The sequence below is a fragment of the Hippoglossus hippoglossus genome, chromosome 19 (genome assembly GCF_009819705.1).
Source record: "Hippoglossus hippoglossus isolate fHipHip1 chromosome 19, fHipHip1.pri, whole genome shotgun sequence".
NCBI classification, from domain to species: Eukaryota; Metazoa; Chordata; class Actinopteri; order Pleuronectiformes; family Pleuronectidae; genus Hippoglossus; species Hippoglossus hippoglossus.
In genome coordinates this window covers 7,598,228-7,614,205 of record NC_047169.1, presented here as the reverse complement: position 1 = coordinate 7,614,205, position 15,978 = coordinate 7,598,228, and the positions used below count along the sequence as shown (strand labels likewise).

General features: G+C 42.3%; 1 protein-coding gene across 2 annotated transcripts in view; it reads right to left on the bottom strand.

Annotated features, from left to right (window-relative positions):
- adkb (adenosine kinase b) overlaps nt 1–15,597 on the bottom strand; it is a 100,884-nt gene extending 85,287 nt beyond the window's left edge. The window contains exons 1-3 of one of the 2 annotated variants that reach the window (XM_034570276.1): nt 15,414–15,597; nt 12,845–12,919; nt 12,688–12,741 (exon numbers count right to left, since the gene is read on the bottom strand). In XM_034570276.1, coding sequence (XP_034426167.1) covers nt 12,688–12,741; nt 12,845–12,919; nt 15,414–15,463 — 179 coding nt within the window. In that variant the 5' untranslated portion in view covers nt 15,464–15,597. Of the gene's footprint in view, nt 1–12,687; nt 12,742–12,844; nt 12,920–13,643; nt 13,777–15,413 lie in introns of those variants that run through there. The other variant, XM_034570275.1, reaches the window with a different exon arrangement.
- Nucleotides 15,598–15,978: the final 381 nt, after the last annotated feature.

Genomic DNA, 15,978 nt, shown 5'->3' with positions numbered 1-15,978 from the left:
GTAATCATAATATGAATCTGATTAACATGTAATACTACTTATATTAATGCTTATGCTAATAATACTACAAATAATAATACTCAAAATGATGCCAATAAGAATTAGAATGTAATATTAACCAGACTAACATATCATACTAATAACAATAATAATTATTATGCTAATAAGAATTCCACTAATAATAATGCTATTAAGAATACACATTTTTATTAGTCTAGCACCAGTTTAACATACAAACAGGGATACGATAGAATGCTAAAATATGTTAACATCACAACCTGTTAACATGCAAAACACATCTGTATTTTCACATGACATTGTATCTTGTGTAGTTAGCATGCTAAAATAAGCATACATGACCTAGCATGCTAACATTATGTTAACATAATGAATTTAACACGCAAACAGAGTCTTTGCATGTTAACATATTTTTGGTGGCTCAAAGCTGCAAACTGTCACCAGGCTCAACAAAGGCTCTTACAGCTCATTGTTTGTATGTCAGGACCATTAATCTACTGTTTTAAGTTCAGTCTCATCAATCTTGTTTCCAGCTGCTGGGGCTGAACACGTGTTTCGAGGGGGGGGGACAACTGAGAACAACTGTTTTCAATGAACAGAAAAGTTAGCAACCTGTTCGCTTGTGAGCACAGAGCAGCTGAAGAAGCTCATTGACAATAGAACAGTAGAGGCTTTAAGAAGGGCTGATAGCACTTGGCTTATTTACCAATGTAAAGACAAAAATATCAAAATAACTTTTTCTTTTCTTCAAGAACATTTTGCTCTAAATATACAAATTCCTGAGTCTGGTTCTGTTCGAAGTTTCTTCCAGTTAATACTTTTTTGTGTGGGAACTGTTGGGTTTCTGTATAATTTTGTGTCAAGTGCCTTGAGATAATGTTTGTTGGGATTTGGCGCTTAGAATAATATTGAATTGAAATTCAAGCACTTTCAAGAACTCATCTATTTCCAAACATTTTGCAAGATTTGATTTTTTTCTCATTTTTCAAACTCTCTCAGGAGCTGGTGAAGATCAAAAATCGAGCTGAAAGGAGTGTAAATATTGGACGTATTCATCAGATAGAGAAATGAAGACAAAATGGCTTCACTGCACTATAATTCATATATATATGAAGTTAAGCTTAACCTGGAGAATCGCTGTCTAGGAATCTTGACGTTGAGTCAAAATAGTTTAGTTTTTACTTACTCTGCAATATAATAAACTTGAAAGTGACATACATACATACCTTTTGACATATAAGGTCAAAGATGTTTAAATAAACTTTTTAGGAAAGACAACAGGAAGAGGAAATGAAGTGAGCAATGCTGAGTTTTGTTTGTTGGGATACTTCAACACAAATGTTGCAGGAGTTGAAAAGAGGCAGTTTGGTAGTTTTGTCTGTACAGTAGTTGTAGCTGCCTAAATAATATTAAAGCAGAAAATCATTTCTGGGCAACCGGAAGAAGAGAAATCTAAATAACTAATAATAGAATATATTCATTCATTTCGTTCATCATCATTTTGTTTTTCAGGGAATTAGAAATGTGTGAAAAAAACCATCTCATAGTTAAATAACTGTGTTTAGGGAGCGAGCACATCTGATTAAATGTTTGATGTCTGAACCATGCAGCGAAGTTTAGACACAATGAGTCAAGACAACAGAAATGACATTGGGGAATGGGAAGTAAACAATTGCAGAGTTTTTCCAAACACAAACCAAAGGAGCACTCTCGAGTCTGATTCTATCTTTTTTTTGTATTTTCCCCATCATGCTGCCATTTCAAGCATCAATAGCTCCCATGCTTGTGCGTAACGTGATGCAAAGCCGGGCTATGCAGCGAGATAGAGTCTTTATCTGGGGAGCCGCGAACATGAATAATGTGCATTCTCCACGTCGCTCACACAAACAGCCTCCCAGGGGGCAGGCTGTATAAACACGTCCACTTTGCTCAGGAAATTGACCCAACTGCAGTCAAGATGATCCGACACATTAGGAGGTCCTTGACTCCCTTTTTTACCTCAACTGTAAATTGAAGACTGTCCATTTGTAAGTGTATTTACATCAGTGGGGGGGGGGCGAATCCAATGAGATGGTAAATAGTTCAAGGTGCACCATAGCATTCCCACTGGCGCGACGTGCAATTCCACCCTTAAATTAACTGAGTGAGAGGGGTTGTTGAGAAAATGCTTGTGAGTTATCCCAGGGGGGTGGTGGTTATGTAAAGGCTCTGCAGCACAGTGCCAATACTTTTCCCTTTTTAGGATTACAAAAACATTTTCAAGGGAGGTCAAAGGTTGCACTTTTTTTCGAGGGGGGGGGGGCTTGCTTAAAACTTGAATATGTTGTGTCTGTTGCATATACTCGCCGCAGAGTACAGCAATCTGTATGCAAAGTGCACCGTGGCTTACCAACACATGTCAGCCAGAGGTGTACAACCTGGTTTAACTAGGCATGGCCGAATTTTGAGCAAGTGTGAAAGTAACCTTTACTGCTTCAAAGAAAGTCTGCATATCATGTCTCAAGGCGAGGGGTCTACCCAGGGCAGAATGTTTCCAATAAAGAAAAAAAAAAACTTTCCATGCAAGTGGAAAATATGCTAACCGGGAAAAGCAAAAAAAAAAAAATCCTTCCTGAGACACCTGTTATGACTTCTTGACAAAGGAAGAATTTGAGCACTGTGGGTGTTTATAACATGAAGGCAGCCGAGGGACTCCAGAACCCATTTCAAATAGACACACAGCTACTGAGGATATTTTTTTTTTCTCTCCCTAGAAGTATTTGCTCCACCTTTCAGTGCAGACAGCATGGGGCCCTGCTCCTGGACGCCTCGAAAATCCCATCCGAAAAGGAGCAGCTGCCTCGAGACCTTTACACCCTCAAACATCATGTGATCCCATAGTAGTGACACCGTAAAAGGCCCCCTTGGCCATTTAGGGAGAGAAAATCCCTTTCCATCTACTGCAGCCTGAGCTCACTCGCTGACGGGAGGGAGCGGAGAAAAAGAAATTGTTTTGAACAAAATGTCCTCAGCCGGTAACCTCCGCTTTTCAAAACCCAGCAGTGTCGTTCAGAGCAATTCCAACTATGCCATCCATACTGCTAATGCATGGACGGCCCGTGTTATGCAACATGTGCCCCTGACACACTGGTTAAATACCACTCTCGACTAAAGGCTCTGTGCTATTTTTCAATTTCATACCTTCCAATTTGAGACTAATAGAAGCACTTATTTATTCGGCCTAAATCAAATCATATTGAAATCAACGAATTAGGCTCCTGAATGCAACATTTGTATTCAGAGGACATGAGCGTTCTCCTCAAAAACTAATACCGTTACATCTCCCCCCAGCTTAGCACATCCAAACTGTTGGGGCCGATCTCACAAGTCAGGAACATTGTGTTGTTTACATTCCTGGAGCTGGAGCCCCCACCGCTGATTCCCATCAAGGGAAATATGAGAGCTTTGAAAGTACGATGAGTGTTCTCTGCCCCGAGTGACTCATGAGTTCCTCTCTCACCCCCCAAAAAAAGCAGAGGCAAGTAGATTATTTACATGAGGCAATAATTCAAGATTTGCTCGTCTAAGTCTCTTACATGGAGGGCAAGGCGAGCCCCATTTACCCAATCCCTCTTCATTCCCCTTTGATGTTAGCCTATCTCGATAAGACCGGATGAGTGCCCTAAAATCCCCGTCGAGTGATTTCACAGGAAGAACAAGTCTCTGTTAATCAATGGCTAGATTGGATCTGGATCCTCGGGAGTGGTCGGCCTGAAAGTCCTCCCAAGTGTTTGAGTGCACACCAGGGTAATTCATCGCTAATGATCACCGCGGCACCCACTCTCCTACGCGCCGTTCGTCCGTATTTAATTGCCTCATTCACGTTTAAACAGCTTACAAATCACAAGGACAGGCAGGGAAACATGATCAAACGGCCCCTATCGCTAATCAGGGGAGGGCAAGGGAAGAAGTGAGAGGACTTTGCGGCTCTCCTTGGGGATTAGGAAGGAGGAGGGCTGCACAAGAACAGTAAATTGTCTCTGCTCCAGCTCCAGCAGGCAGGTACATTTAAACAGGCAGATCCATCTTTCTCTCTCTGACAGAGGCAGAGCGAGGGGGCAACACAGCTAAAAGGCTCCAGTAATCCCAGTTTCAACACAAGCATCTGGTGTGGAAACAGGTTCCGCCATTGATTAGACCCCCCCCCCCCCCCCCCCCTCCCCAATCAGCGTGTGCATCCTACACCAAAACCTTCCTTGGTAGTCTGGAGGCAGTACAAGGCCTGATGCACAGTAATTGTTTCAATAGGTCAGGCGCAGGAAAAACAGCTCGGGGAAGTGATGAAAGGGAGATGGAAAGGGTGAGGAATATTGTTGTTTTTCCCCCCCAATTAAATTGTTTGTCAAACCCTTCACAAAGGGTTACGCAGTTTATCTGTTTAAAATCAATACGCTCGTCTCACTGTGAAAGCTTGTCCCGACACAAGACAGGCCCATTAATTATTCTGTTCTGCGCGCTATCGCTGTGCTGCTCAAGGTTGAGCCTTATCTTTTCTTATTTCAAATCAATAATTATCTTCTACCGTGCTCGCGCTCCCCCCTCAGAAATAGATGTGCTTTTCATTCAATGCCTGTAGAGTCTCTCTCTCTCTCGCACTCTGTCTCTCTTTATAGCAGCCGGTGAGGAACGCAGAATGAATAGGACATTCTTATCAGTGGCACATTAGAGCAGGATGGGAATAGATGGCGAAGAATGAGGCGCATAAAAGTACCGAACACAAATGAGTCATGATTCAAACAGCGAGCGAGGCCTTGTTCCCATCCTCTGACATCTTCTAATAGACTGCAGTAACGGATGAATGTTGATTTTCACAAAAGCATTACGATATCGCCATCGTTCAGGTATCTCTATCCATTTGGGTAAATCCCCATTCAGCTGAGAAAACCTGCCTCGAGTCCCTGTGTGCGAGAAAAACCCCAACTACAAGTCTTTACATGAGCCTTTATGCATTATAGACTGGATGCACAATTAATGACGGCACAATTACATGGTCGTGATGGGTGAGTAATTGCATTAGGATGCAGAAACAACAAATGTGCATCCCTTTAATAAATCGGCCGATCCAGCAGCAGCAGCAGCTCATTTGTTGGCATTAACCGAGGACCGCTGTTTGTACTTAATTAGGCTGCACTCAAGGATTAGGCGAGGTGGGGTGGGGGCGCAAAATCTGGTCATGGCGGATGAGTTCATATTATTTCGTCTAAAATGTCACAGGTTTTTGGCTTCGCGCTGCAGAGGGTGGCGTTGTTTGTCACACTGCGCTGTGTGGATGTGGGAGAGGGAGTGCGAGAGTGAGTGTGTTTGTGCGAGGACATGAAAGAGCGACAGAGGGAAAGAGGGACACGTTGAGGGAGAGAGTGGGAAGAGCAAGTGTGTAAGCAAGGATGAGGCTTCTGGTGTTCTCTTGAGGACTGAGATTTGAAGCCCGAGCACAAAGCCTTTGAGACGTTCCCCTTATCTCGGAGGTTGATACCGGGATCTTGGTGATTCAGAGCGCTCCGTGTGAATAATTCCACCAACACCCCCTACTGCGGGGACCATATGGCCCAGTGTGAACTTTAAATACACGGGGAGTGTTGCCGCTCACCAGCGAGGCCTCCCATCTCTACCCCCGCACAGGCTTGCTGTAGAGAAATGATCAGCACAGACAGCACACTAACTAGCCTACATGTATAAGGTGCTGATACCATCACTGGCTTTTCCTGTGTGGCTGCCGGGGAACAAGGACGACTAAAAATAGCCCTGAGGATGCTTTTCTGAACTGAACATGCTGTATGTACTGGCTGAGACACCCACATTTTAATTATAAAAGGCTCTTTAAAAGGGGGAGTTGTAGGGAGAGGAGGGGAGGAGAGGGGACGCCCACATGCACAGAGATGTGGATTATGTTTTCTCCAACCCCCTTTGACTTGTGATGTTTCCTTCTGGCACCACCTGCTGGCTGCCACCTTCAACCAGAGGGAGACATTTGTAGCTCCAGCAAGGACGAGCCTTAATTATGATTGCATCAGCCGTCTCTCATAATGCAGCATGTGTGGCTCTAACTGCGGAGCGATGCACCCTTCATCTACAGGAACACAGCACAGCAAGACGGGGGAGGGTGTGCTTTTTCCTCCTCTCTTTCAATTATTTGAAAGGTTTTCTCGTTTTATAATTCAAAAGGTCTAGATCCACATTCCTTACAGTTGAGTACAGCTCTGGTGAGCATGTCACATTTATGCAAGCGTCCCCAAATGGTTGAATTCATGCGTATCAATAAAACATAAACAGCAGCGCGGTTGGCAGCGGAACATGTTTCTGATGTCTCAATTACCAGTTGAGTGCCATTAATCTCTGCGCCCCCTCTATGGCTCGGAGGTCGGCTGATGGATGCAGGCCCGTGACCTTTGCCCTCAGCGGCAGAGGGAGCCCGCCGTTCCCTCCCAGTGGGCCGGCGGAGGTGAGTTTAAGTACTGTAGTACACCGCTCAGCCTCAGCAACAGACGAGGCGAATGGGAAGTTTAAAAAAAAAAAAAAAAAGGGGGGGGAGGTGTAGTAATGTGTCTACACACTCAGTCAAGCATGAGTGCATCCAGTGAAGTGGCACCATGGCAAGCACATGCAGCTTCTGCACGCATGCTTGCATGTGAGCACACAAACACACACACACACACACACACACACACACACACACACAGACAGACACACAGCAGAGTGTTTCTCCCCCTCACACACCAGGGTAGCTCAGCCGGGGGTTTCTAGCACTCACGGTTCGCTTCGTTATATATTGAAAACATAAAACTATAAAAAACAAAAAAAGAGGGGTAGAGTCAAGTGTGTTTACAGAGCAGAATCTATCACACGCACACCCAGGAGTCAGAGTGTTTAGCATGTACTCAGTGAGAGGGGCCTTTGTTGTTTTCCTCCCAGTAAGCAGATTGAGCTTCACGGCAGCAGCAGCAGCAGGGGTGTGCGAGATGTACACAGACAGCGGGGTGTGCGAGTGGAGAGGCACCTCCACTGATCTCCTGTGTCGTGTGATGATGTGTGTGTGATGTGTGTCTCAATCCAGCGCTGATCCCCCTGAGTCAGCCCTGTCAGTGATATGAGCCTCCCACCCTCTCTCTCTCTCTCCCTCTCCCCGTCGCCATCGGGAATGCTAATAACAAGCCAGCCACTAACACTGCAGCCCTGAATTATTCATGCAGCAGAGGGTCACACGGCATAATGAGGAGTTTACTCTCATTCTGGATGCGATTGTGACGCTGCTAATCTGCATTTAGCACACAGAAAGAGAGAAAAGGAGGGAGGGAGCGAGGGGTAGAGAGCGGGAGAGAGAGGGAGGAGGAGGAGGAGGATGAGTGCTGATGAACTTAATTGCTGTGAGCAAACAACCTCTGAAAAGAGTCACGCCATCATCCAGAGATGAGAAAGTAAACAATTAATTATCATCGGACAGAGGGAGCCATAAAACAAATGTTTGAACGAGAGTAATATTCACGAGCCAGCTGATCTTTACCACCCCCCCTCAGAGGTGACAATACACTTTCAATAACGATGACTCACTCATTTGACACTAATAATCATTAGCTCTAATATGATGTGGTTAGCGAGCCCAGGAGGGATTGGGTGGCTGGTGTATTATGAAATACTGCGTGCACTAAAAACACCCGTAATGCCTAGTTATCCTGAAATAAAACGTCTATTTGCCCACATTATAATCTCCTGCAGAAAGAGGCGTGTTTTCATTAGGTTGACATGTTGTTTCCTTTGGAGGCTCCTGGAGGTAGAAAACAGCAGGCGACTGTTGCCTCCTGCTGGCCACCAGAGGTACATACCCCGTTTACTGCAATTCAGAAAGTGAGAAGCAGAGAAATTCAACACTGTTGTGGCATCCATCCATAGCGCTTATGGTTTAAGGGTTACAGGGGGGCTGCAACCAAATCCTGCCATTGGGCGAGAGGTGGAGTTACACCCTGGACAGGTCACCAGTGTATCCCAGAGGCGACATACTGAGACAAACCATTAACCCTCACGTGGTCGTTTCTAACCAACCTAACCCCAACCTGCATGTGTCTGGACACTTTCACTAACATCACTATCGGTTTATGAAAAACTTGTTTACATTTCAAATACAAACATTTATTTTCTTACTTCAAGTTTGATATATTTGGTTGTATTTGTGTTTTCTTTTTAGTTATAGTTATTTATACTTTTTTTAAAAAATGTATAATGTAGTATTCATGAGTAACAGGACAGATGTTAATATAGCCACGTCACAATGATTCAACCCTTACATAATATTGCTGATTTTAAAACCTTCTTCTAGTTTTATGGCCTAAAGTTGAGTTAAAACATAACTACGCATTGGGGAAATCTATAACTATGCTTAATTTGCTTTTAATTTATCATATCAGTCTACACAAATCCATATTGGTCGGGCTCTAATCATGCGAGATAAATACAATATGAACTCCATGAATCCTTGCAAGTTATAAAACACCATTATAAACCCACTAACCCTGCGGGAGTCAGGCTTGCGTTTCAAGCCACATGATGGCAGCAGTGGCTATAAAGAGTGAGAAACATCCTACAGCGTTACATGACAACACCACATGTGTACGCGGTGCAGAAAGGAAGTCATGGACAGTGCGTTGGTTGACTGGTTTCCTCTCGTACCCTCATTTCAAAACCCTGGAGACCTCAACTCAAAATCCAACATCTTCTCGAAACAACCTTTTCAACTGCCGCTCACTAACCACCGGGGAAATATCATCTGAATAAGATACGCAACAACACCTGGATGTTCAATGCAACATGACTCACCAACCACTAATATACAGAGCACTGACAAGCAGCAGCTGCCTCACACGGACGATTCTCTCTGAGATTATACTGTGATTTATGAACTGAGTTTGGTTTGTTTCAAAGATTTGTTTGTCTGCTTATTAGATACTAGATACGCACATGGGGTGTGAGTACAGTACATGGTATGAAATGTAACAACAGTCTGGGGCCGGAAGCGACATTGCGGTTACATGGTATGAGTCTTAACTACTAAGCAACAAGGACACTCAGGAAGTCAGTGTTTTTGCAGCAGAGCAGATCCTGTGTCCGTTTTCATGGAAAGGAAAACGCTGGTGTCTTTCTTTGCCATAAAAACAAGACCAGCTGGGGTTAATCTTTAAAAAAAATAAAAAATAAAAAAAAGGTCACAAACATACAGTATAGTTTCACAGTTTAAAAAGGTTCAGGAGTGTCCCTGAACAGCTGGGCACTGTACTTTCCAGCTGATTTATTTCAAACACGTTTTTTAAAAGGGATTAGCTGTGGATCAATACAAAGCTGGGGAGCCTACGAGTATTTACAGCAGCAGGATGTGTACGTGGGATTGATTCAAAATAAAACTATACAGTGCCCATTGTTATTGTCACACAGTGCAAACAAGTGGTTCAGTCTTGCGTTTTTAATACTTATATCTAGTGTTGATATTTAAGCTGCAACTAATTACTATTTAAATTTTTTAAAATGTATTGTCTTGATTAGTCAATTCCCTAATTAATAATGTATGCATGTGTGGATGCATTATTCTGATGTTTATTTAATGAATAAGAAATGTAAGAAAATGCAGAAAAACAATCATATTCGTGTCAACGCAAAGATTTTGTCGATCTATTAAACGAGTAAATATTCATGTATAAGTCATAAACAGTGACATTTTTGGGCATTTAAAAAAACCAACCGATTATCAAAAACTTTTCGATGACCTACTTACGGCATCATATTTAAATTCATAATGATGTGAGACGATAAGAAAATCCTCCGATTTGAGAAGCTGTAACCAGTGAACGTTTGGAATATTCGCCTGATAAACGTCAAATGCTTTAATCGATCATTTAAACAACTTTCTTTTGTTTGTGGATTTAGCCGAGACCTACTCAGGAAACAACACACATATCGAGTCCCCAGCCAGTACTAACAGGGACGCTGATGGTTTCTACTGTACAGCAGGCAATTTCTCAGCCACAACAGGATTATATGGGCTCTGCTGTGACTAGATAATTGAATTAAGGCATGGCCACAGCGCACTGCATCCAATGATCTCTCCCCCACCAGGGTGATAGGGGAAAGAAATGAATCATGTTACACTGTGTAGATTCATAAGCACAACAATAGTGTTAGCCGCCTCGGCTTGTAAGTCTATTGTGGCCTTTTCCAGTAACGATGTTATTTGTCACAACTCTTCGGCCCAGTTCTTCCTCACCCGCAGATCAATGACCTTGTGTTTGACCTCTTTGCACTCTGAAGTGTTTTCACTGACCACACAGAGGCACCAGGAAGGCTCGTATCTCAGCATCTACAGCCACAGCTCTTCATAATCCATACTGTATTAAGTTAAAAAATCCCACATGTACATTCAGATACAAACTGACAGGCGTGATGGCGATGAGTGCTGCTCTGTGTGTGTGCGGTATTGTATGCATTGAAATGCATTGTGCTGTGGAATTAAGCACCATGTTAATCCTGCCCTGACCTTGTGTAGAATGTGGAGGGAACGGTGTCTGTTGGGCTAAAGATAACACCGCTGCCTTTGTGCTGGAGGAGAACAACACTGCTGATGATGCTGCTGCTTTGTGCCGCCGCCGCTGCCGCCGCCGCCCGAGGTCGCATGTGTCCCTTTGTCAAGTAACAAGACCTGACAAGGTAGCCTGTTGTAAGGTGCAGACCATCTGACGGGCTGATTTGTCTTTAGAGAGTTTATACGCTGCACCTGCTGTTTTAATTTTACAGTTATTTCCTCTGAACTTATGCATTTATAAGATACTAAGGCAGAATTTATTAAATCATTAAAAGCACAAACCGTCTCTGTCTGTGTTCAACAACAGAAAATGATTCATCTGGATCCACATCTGCATCAAACTACAGACAGATAGTAAATAACTGTCAATGTCATTTAAAAAACTGACATGTTCTGCTAATAAGCATAAAAACAAATGTCATGTTAATGAATTTAACAGCTATAATACATTTTATTTCACAGCTGAATCAATAATATTAGTAACAACTATGAAGAACATGAGTCTTTATACACATTTTTCAATGTACTCCAAATAATAATAATAATATTGTTTTACTGCTGTTGAAGACTTGTTTTCATATAATACAAATAATGCTGGTGTTATATCACAGTAAATGTCAGCTAATGCAATTACCAGGGACGCACAACGTGACCAGAAGGTCATTGTCTCTATCTGCAGACTGATAAATGTGTGTCCAGGGAAATGAAACGGCAGCAGTTGCTCCTCCCTTAACACCAGTGCAGAGGTGCCCCCAGTGGATAGCAATGTGGTTATCTTACATTCACCAGATAAGACGTGTTGGGCTGGGCAGTGGATGTGTGACTGTGGAGCAAGAGAGTTGTTCGTCCTCGAGCATTTGGCGACAGAAATAAAAAGTTCTGGGGGGGGAAGCACTTAACTGCCTGATTGATCCACCAAGGCTTTGCTTTCTGTCCTGTTACTCAGCAGGATCCTGTCAAATGTTATTTATACCTGATGTAAAGTTAAGGCCTCAGACCAATAAACGATTGATTTCTGGTGCAAAGCTGAATCCTGGATTTTCACCTCCACCAAAGGGGTTAACGTTTTTATTACGGTTTGTTTGTCAGCAGAATTACTCAAAAGCTACACAACCGATTTTATTGAAACTTGAAACTTTGATACATGGGCCAAGAAAGAACCCAGTGACTGTTGGTGCACATCTGGATCAGGGGGCGGATCTAGGATTTTCTTTTCAGGCATATTTAGGGAACTGATATCTTTGAGTGTGTTGCTGTGTAAGTGTGAAACTAAAAACGTTGACAGTTTTAAGCCTCAGAAAGTTGTGTTTTACCACTTATGTAATTATTAAAGTTAATTCAATCATAATTTTCAAACAATTCAAAAATGTTCAATTTAAAATCATGTACAGTATATATGGAATATGCAATTTGCTTATTAATGTGTCGTTTTTGACCCCACTCCCACTCATCATCCTTTCAGATGGTTAACTTTTTTTATGTGTGTACTAAAAACAGACAAATTCCCAGAAGAGACACCATGTGGACTCAATCACATAAAAAGAAACAGGATGTCATACGGCTGGTGAGCGATCAGGGCTCCATCCTGTGTTAATGCGAGTTGGTCTTTTTGCCGTTTACAAGCCAAGTTTACATCCCGCTGCGTTTCAAAAGAGCATATGAGCCAAACGCACTAGCGTGTTTTCGAGGAAGGTTATCGTGTTACTGTTTGGCATGTGCTTGCAGTGTGAATGAGGGAGGGTCTGCAAAGGGAATGTGCATGCTTAGCAAAAACTCAGAATAAATTCCCTGGTGTCAGTGTCATAGCATGTAGATGAAATATATCCATTTACTAGTTAGCTTAAAAGCAGGAGGAAATCTTGGTGTAGCTTAGCTTGAAAAAAATGTTGGCGTGTCGAGTTCCGAGGCTCCTGGTTACAGAGGTCTAATTTATGACTTGGCTATTTTAAGCACAGCATGCAGGGTTAAAATGGAAGTAGTGGGTATAAATGACCGGTGTAGCCCTTTTTTGGTGCCACATCACGTTACACTAGTGAAGCATGTGGTGGTGTCCCAGTGAAGCTCTGACTCACAAGGCTTTGTGCTGGTCTTCAGCGAGGATCTGGTCGTTGGGCTTCAGTCCAAACCTTTTAGGAAAACGTAAAAATTAAATTCAAAGTGAGAGTGGTTCGGTAACGTGAGAGAGAAATGTGAAGATGCAGTGGAAACAATCAGTCGTCCCCCGCTTACTTGTCAAGGAAATCTTTGTCCACAACAGCTGAAATGTCCAGCAAGGGGTTTCCCATCCCAAAAAGCGTGTTTTCACTGCGAGGAGACAGAAACACATTGTATTAGGCGAACTCCCACACATCAGTCGAAACAAACGTCCTGCTGTGACACGGACGATCATCTGCTCCCGATTTGCTGAATTTAAACCAACTTGAAACTCTGATGAGAGACGACCCCCCCCCCCCCGCATGTTTCACAGATGGACTGAACTTCTTTCTATGGTCAATACGTGCAAAAAACACACAAGACAGTAAAGTGACCCAAACATTTGAAAACACACACAAGCCTAAAACAGACTCATGAATGGATTTGTTTTATAACTTTGGCAGAGATGGCTCCTTCGCTCCCACTGAGAAATGTACAACTGTGAAGGATTGAGTTACTTCCTGCCCCTTTTAGATGGAGACCAAAAGCACAGCAGGCACTTCTCCGGTCATTCAAACTCTTGATGATGTGTCAAAGACGGAACCAGTATAAATTAAGAATTTCCCCCCAATTGACCATATAATGTAGAGACAGACAACAGTCCTTAAAAACCATGTTACCCAACTTTCATAAAACACAGGAGACACATGTGACGCTTGAGAAATAACCGTAAAAGAGTTTTACATCACATGCAAAAGGAGGAGATGTCAAAGAGTCACTGAGGCATCACACTCAAACTCAAGGTGTGACTCCACCAGTCATTTCAATGAACCCACTCAAACACATCATGATAAAACATTGGGATTTCCCCTCAGGTGGCTTTTCTCGTTCTTACCCTGCAGTTGGCATGACGTCAGAAAACTCAGCAGCTCGACCTGATGATGAAATGAACTGAACTCTTCCACTTCTCTGTCAGAGCAACGTGCTTTTTTCACTACAGGAACTCAAGCTGCACTAAGGGACAACGCTGATTGGTCGGCTGAGCGAGCAGGCGGGCCTAAGTAGCTCCAAGGCACGTGATTGGCTACACATGTCAAAATATTGTAAGGTATTCCATGCCGCGTTTGAGGCCAATGGGAGAGAAAGTGAACACCAATAATAATCTAAATCTAAAAGGACGGATCTTTAACCCTATATATGTTTATTTGCATTTAATTCAAACACTTATATATATGCAAAATTCTTCATTTCGCAACTGATCATAATAGAAAATATTTGCAATATACAAACTGAACAAACAGCATCAGATCGTGTGTTTAACTTGGTTTTGCAGCTGTTATATATGTAAAATCTGTGATAAGTACACATTTATATACATTATATAACATTTGAGTAGTTCCAATACATTAATATACAAAATAATTAAATATAAATAGCACTTGTTTTGTGTTTATTTCTGTATTTAAAAGAGCTTTATATGATTTTATGTAAATGCAGCATATAAAGATATTTTTTTACCATTGCATGGCACCTTGCTATTTCCTGTATTGAAATTCTACCTGCCTTCATGAAGCATATTTTCCTCATTAACCCACATTTGATCCTATTTCTATCATGTTAGCCAGATATTAGTTTATTCTATTTATAACAATATTAAACATGTACATTTATCAATGTACACGTTTATTTATCAAAGTGTAGGTTCAGTGCCGTTAGATATAGATGCTGTCATGCTTGAAAATGTGCTATGTCCTACAAAGGGGGTTTCAAGTTTTCCGATTTTAATTTCTGTTTTCTTTTGTTGTTTTGATAACCTTTGGTCCAGGTGTTACACAATATCTTTGTATATGTTTTAGAATAAGAAGCCAACAGGAAACATTTTATGGTATGCAGAGCATTATGGGATGGCTTTAATGCAAAGAAAAAGAAAAAGTTGCAAAGTAAAATGTGCAGGTGAAGTCAAGTGAGCTCCATGTGCTCATGTTTATTGAAACTCGCCAATAATCTGTCAAAAATAAAAAGGGACTTTTCCTGAAGTCAGTGAACGCCGCAGTGTTCACTTGACACCATGCATAAAGAAGCAGCTGTTTCCAGCTGTGCTGTGAAAGTGACACTCATTATAATAATAAAATTAATATTATTAACACCATTGTTTCTTTACCAGAAAACACGTCTGCGTGTTCACATTTTAAACCCTTTTAAATGAGCTACACGCTTCATTTGACTCGGGTGTTTCACAGCCTCTAACGCTGATGTGCCTGTTTTAACGTCCTGTTTCTGTCAAATCTGATCATTTTCACCTTTAAAAACAAAACCCTCCATTTTAACACGACTCAAACACACACGCTGTTATTTGTCTCATTTAAAGAAGAACCCCTGTCTCCTGTCAGGTGATAAACAAACACACCCTCTCCTCTCCGCGGCTAACTGTTGTTAGCATCGTTAGCAACACACTTAGCGGTCTGTAGCCTTCATGCTAACGTTAGCTTCACTTCGTGTCACGTTCAAATGTTCCGGTGGTCCAGCGCCTCATCGCGCTGCGCCTCCTCCCGCAGACACCTCACCTCAGCCCCGCAGACCTTCACGGGAATCACCGGGTTAGCCACATTAGCTAACGGCACACAGCCGCTCCAGCACACGGCGCTAACAGCGGAGGCTGAATTACCTTAACAATGATTTCCTCCTTGTCGACATGTTTGGTTCTTCCTCCGACATTTTTAAAAACAGGAGGCTGTCGAGGAGGAGGAAGAGGAGGAAGAAGAGGAGGCTGCTGCTGCTGCTTCTCTCCACACACACACAGAGGAGGAAGAGGAAGAGGATGGTGGTGGTGGAGAAACTGGTCCAGAGAGAACATGAATGATTGATTCCAGGGAGGCAGCAGAGTTAACTGGTTAAACTCCTCCAGGCTGAGGCCATGTGCTTTTAACACAGAGGAGACAGAGACACTGTTGTTATAAAAAACCTTTAACAAGAGAAACAACATGGTCCTGTTTACCTGCAGAGCTCATTCATATGCAACCAGTGTTTATAGAATTATGTATAATGTTTTATATATAAGTGTATTTAATTCATCGACCAAACAAAACAATTTAAATGTAAACACAAAATCTCACATGTGAAATGAAAAGGAGCAGAAAGAAGAATAATCGTGTCTGCCCCTCAAATCATAATAACAACAATAATAACAATAATAATAAAAACAACAGACAAAGAAATTTCATTCATAAAAC